The sequence below is a fragment of the Penaeus japonicus genome, unplaced genomic scaffold (genome assembly GCF_977035675.1).
Source record: "Penaeus japonicus unplaced genomic scaffold, GWHDUDI00000001_assembly GWHDUDI00000021, whole genome shotgun sequence".
NCBI classification, from domain to species: Eukaryota; Metazoa; Arthropoda; class Malacostraca; order Decapoda; family Penaeidae; genus Penaeus; species Penaeus japonicus.
In genome coordinates this window covers 12,085,934-12,090,933 of record NW_028234423.1, presented here as the reverse complement: position 1 = coordinate 12,090,933, position 5,000 = coordinate 12,085,934, and the positions used below count along the sequence as shown (strand labels likewise).

At 39.0% G+C, this 5,000-nt stretch overlaps 1 protein-coding gene across 1 annotated transcript in view; it reads right to left on the bottom strand.

Moving 5' to 3' along the window:
• Positions 1-3,818: 3,818 nt before the first annotated feature.
• The window catches only part of LOC122247430 (uncharacterized), a 6,105-nt gene continuing 4,923 nt past the window's right edge, over positions 3,819-5,000 (bottom strand). The window contains exons 9-10 of the mRNA XM_043006723.2: positions 4,737-4,925; positions 3,819-4,056 (exon numbers count right to left, since the gene is read on the bottom strand). Coding sequence (XP_042862657.2) covers positions 3,922-4,056; positions 4,737-4,925 — 324 coding nt within the window. The 3' untranslated portion in view covers positions 3,819-3,921. The remainder of the gene's footprint in view (positions 4,057-4,736; positions 4,926-5,000) is intronic.

Sequence of the window (5,000 nt, the reverse complement as noted above, 5' to 3'; positions counted from 1 at the left end):
GCCTTTCCATTCCAATTTGAGCACTTGCTAATTTCCTCTTGAGTGCCATGGTCGTAGTCCATGTTTCAAACCTGTATGTCATGACGGGGAGGACACATTGGTTAAAAATCTTTCTCTTTAGACATAGTGGCAGACGACCTTGTAATGTATTACATATATATATATATATATATATATATGTATATATATATATATATACATATATACATATATATATATACATATATACACATAATAGATATTTGTATATATATATATATATATATATATATATTATATATATGTATATACATATGAATGTATATACATCCCCTGCACAATTACATCCCAGTAGCGGACCGTCTGAGATCAAGGAAAAGTTGTAGCACCGTAGATCCGTTACCAACTGACATAACACCGCACACGATTATTAACGATTAACGATTGGAAAGTGCTTGAGAGCGGGCAACGACCCTTTCCCGCTGTCCAAGATCCAAAGGAGGTACTACCGGAGGGTGTGTCTTTGGAGAGGAAGATGTGGTGCACTCTTAACAGAGCGCGAACTGGTGTTGGTAGAACCAAAAACAATCTGGTCATATGGGGGGTGAGCGAGGATGGGCGATGCGAGTGCGGCTATGCTGCTCGGAGTATGGAGCACATTCTCGCAAACTGCCCTGTGAGTTCCCCTCTGTCTGCATATGAATTGCTCCATGTAAATAATTCGACATTGTCATGGTTATCTGTTTGGTGTGACAAGATATGAATGAATGAATGTGCATATATATATATGGATATATATATATATACATATAATATATATATATATATATATATATATATATACATATATATATGTATATGTATATATATATATATTTATATATATATATACGTATATATATATGTTTATGTATATATATATATATACATATATATATGTATATATATTTATATATGTATATATATATATATATATATATATATATATATATATATATATATATATATATCATCATCCTTATCATCAGCCTGTATCATTCCACTGCAGGACGTACGCCTCTCTCAATCATTTCCAGTCATTTCGGTCTTGTGTCTTCTAGTTCCAGTTTACATCCCGCCATCTTGTCATTGGTCTTGCCCTTGGTCTCATTGTGTTGCGTATTTCCCCTTTTGTTGTTTTCTTTGTCCACCTGTTGTCCTGTCTCCGATATATATGCCCAGCCCACTGCCACTTTTCTTCTTGATGCTCTTGAGTATATTCTCTACTTTTGTTTGTTGCCTGATCCATGTGGCTCTTTTCTTGTCTCTTAAGCTAACTCCTAGCATAAGCTTTTCCATTCCTCTTTGAGCACTTTCTAATTTCCTCTCGAGTGCCTTGGTCGTAGTCCATGTTTCTGACCCATATGTTATGATGGGGAGGACACATTGGTCAAAAATCTTTCTCTTTAGATATAGTGGCAGACGACCCCGTAATATATTATTATGTGTACCAAAGGCACTCCAACCTAGCTTGATTCGCTGCTTTATCTCGGCTTCGCAGGATGTACTCGTCTTGATGAGTTGCCCTTGGTATACATACTCGTTTACTGCTTCTAGTACCTCGGCCTGAATTTGTATTTGCTTAACTGGGGTTCGACCGTTGAACATGACTTTAGTCTTTTTCATGTTCGTTCTAAGGCCAATCTTCAGACTTTCCCTATTTAAATTGCTTAGTAATTGTTGTAGTTCATCTACTCGCCAAAAAGAACAATGTTATCTGCAAATTTTAATTTGCTTAATTGCTCATTCCCTATTTTAATTCCTTTCTCTTTCCAATCTAACTTCTTGAATACTTCCTCTAAGCAGGCTGTAAACAGCTTTGGTGAGATGGTGTCGCCCTGCCTAACCCCCTTTTTAATTGGTATTTTATTGGTTTCTGCATGGATTTCGATGGCCGCTGTACCATCTTTATATATATCCTCTAATAATCTGCAATATATTACCTCTACTCCTTGTTTACGAATTTCATTTAGTAATGCAGATATCTGTACCGTATCAAATGCCTTTTCATAATGTACGAATGCCATACACAGGGGCTTCCTATATTCGTTTGTTTTCTCTTTTATTTGGGCTAGTGTGTGGATATGGTCTGTAGTTGAGAATCCGCTGTGGAACCCTGCCTGTTCCCTGGGTTGCTTTGAATCTAATGTATTGGTGATACAGGCTGTGATGATTTTAGTGAACAGTTTATAGATTACTGAAAGGAGGCTAATAGGTCGGTAATTCTTTAAGTCTTTTGTGTGCCCCTTTTTGTGTATTAAAATAATTGTTGCGTTTATGTCTTGTACAATGTCGCGCCTATTGGTGATTTACATGTCCATTTCCTCCCGGGTCTCGTTTCGAAGAATGTATTCATAATTTTAAGGGATCGAGCTTCAGCGAATTCTATTATCCTTTGCCCTCTCTCATTTCTGGTGCCTATTCCGTGTTTTCCAACTGAAGTTTCTCCATCTTCCCTTATTCCTATCTTGGCATTAAAATCCCCCATAATCATGGTTAAATGTTTTTTTGCTCTATTGTTAGCTGCTTGCACATCTTCATAGAAGCTCTCTATCTCCTCATCACTTTGACTGTCGGTAGGAGCATATATTTGGATAATTTTTAGGTTATGACTGTTGTTTAGTTTCAGTATTACAGAAACTACTTTCTTAAGTAGTATTCTTTTCGAGGCGCTTGTGAACTAAGAAATCTACTCCTAATTCTTGTTTGCTATCCAGGGGTTTACCTCTCCAATATAGTAAGTGATCATCATTTAGTAATTTCTGTTCTTTGCCTAGTCTTCTAACTTCAGAAAGTCTCCCAATATCCAATTTAATAAATGAAAGTTCCTCAAGCAGTGTCAAAAGATCAGATTCTGTTCTCAGAGTCCTTACATTGTATGTGCACAAATTCATCATCTTTAGGCGGCCTGGGTCTAACCGGATATTTTTAGCACCATCTGCTCCAGAATGATCCTGATCACTGCTGTGACCAGGGGCTCCTTCGCTTAACTGTGCAAGGTGGGGGGAGTAATTTTAGTCAGGAGGCTACCTTTAATCTCCAGTAACACGTTTGAGTTAGTCTCGCATGTTATTGGGAGATCTTAGTATCCCCTGATCTATCTCACTACCTTTCGGTTTACTCTTGTAAGAATGGACATTTATTTATATAAACGTGTAGGGCCTACGCAAAAAATGCATGCTTGGCTGTTTATGCGCGCTCCCGTTCCCGCACTTATGTACGTTTCTATATATATATTGTGCCTGTGCTTGCACAGCGTAGACGCATATAAATATACTATTATGCAATTATGCACATACTCCAAGCCGATGTCTACGCCCGTATGTATGTACATAGCATTCATATATAACAGCGTTTACACGTGAATACATGCGTAGACGCGTGTATTGTTTAAATATATATATAGTAGGGAATGGTATAAATATATATCTGGCAACATTTCTGAGAGCAATTTACTTTTTGGCACCTGTTCCCGTATGAGCGTCCCCGTGTGACCTTGGCCGTTAGGGAATGGGCTTCCATTAGGAATAATTTTCTTGACTGATACTCAGTGTGGTTGCATGATTAGATTTATGAACACTGGAAACCTGACATATGTGATTCTATACATATATATATATATATATATATATATATATATATATATATATATATATATGTGTGTGTGTGTGTGTGTGTGTGTGTGTGTGTGTGTGTGTGCATTAAATAAGTCGAAAGATAACTAATCAAAGCAGCACTACGGAATCAGCCGTTAATAATCTTGTGCTTTACAAATGTTTATTGAGAGCTTTGAGGTAAGATTTAACGAAGGAATAGATTTTTCATGTTTATAATTCAATAAATAAAAATCCGTCGCAGATGCTCTACGAGGTAATGAGGCTCGACTCGCAGCAGCTCCTGCAGTTAGCACGGGTTGTGCGTGAAAGTCTGGTAGAATCCCGCGTGGTCGGGGGCGCCCGTCAGGATGTTGGGGATGAGGTCGTTGATCGTCTGATGCCAGATGGTGAACGGCCCGTTGGACACGCTCGTCAGGGGAGACTGGAAAGGAAACCTATTGCCAACGAGGAGTCTTCAACAGGGATCATCAAGGAGTGATGATCACACGCACACAAACACACACACTTGTGCAAAAACACTCATACACACAGACAAGATGATGTAGTTTTTAGCAGCATGTTGATGATGGCCATCATTACCTTCATTAACTCCTCTACCTCCTCCCCTTCATCATCATCATCATCATTAACATCATCTCCATTTACATCATCTTCATTAACTCCTCCTGTTCCTCCTCCTCATCATCATCATCATTACTATGTTGAAGATAGGATATACATTGCATTATGATACATCTTGCTGAATACAAATATTTTTCTTGGCATTCTGATTGACGCATTCCTTCAATGTTTTGCTAACTTATATGTATGTCATACATTGAATTATGTGATTACGTGATCTCAGAAGAGGGTGAAAATTTATATATATCGCTCTCCTCAAATATTCGCCATTTTTACCGTATATACGTAAATCTATTGATACAGCTGTTAGGTTTTGTAAAAGATATGCGAACCCAAAGAGGGACTAAGATTGGAGTGAGGAAAACTTATGTTACCTCATCCTTTTGAGATGTAAGTAACCACAAGTCTCAATAAACTTGTCAAAGCCCCCCCTCTCCCCTCCCGTGCCTCCTTCCCGCCGTGTCCCTCCTTCTTTCTCACCGGAATACTTGTCAGATCCTGGAACTGTGCCGGGTTGTTTGCGACAAAGAGCTGGCAGTAGAGGGCCAGTGTGTTCAGTGCGTCGATCGGGTTATTCGCTGCGGTCTGGCCCACGGGGATTCTGTACAGGTCGAAGGGACAGGCCGTGAAGCTGGGCCCCAGAGTGGTGAGCGTCGTCGTGCACTTATTCTGCGGGCGGGGAAGGAGGACGAGGATGTCTCAGCTGATGCAATAAAGGCTGCAACCTCAAACATTTTATGTTCA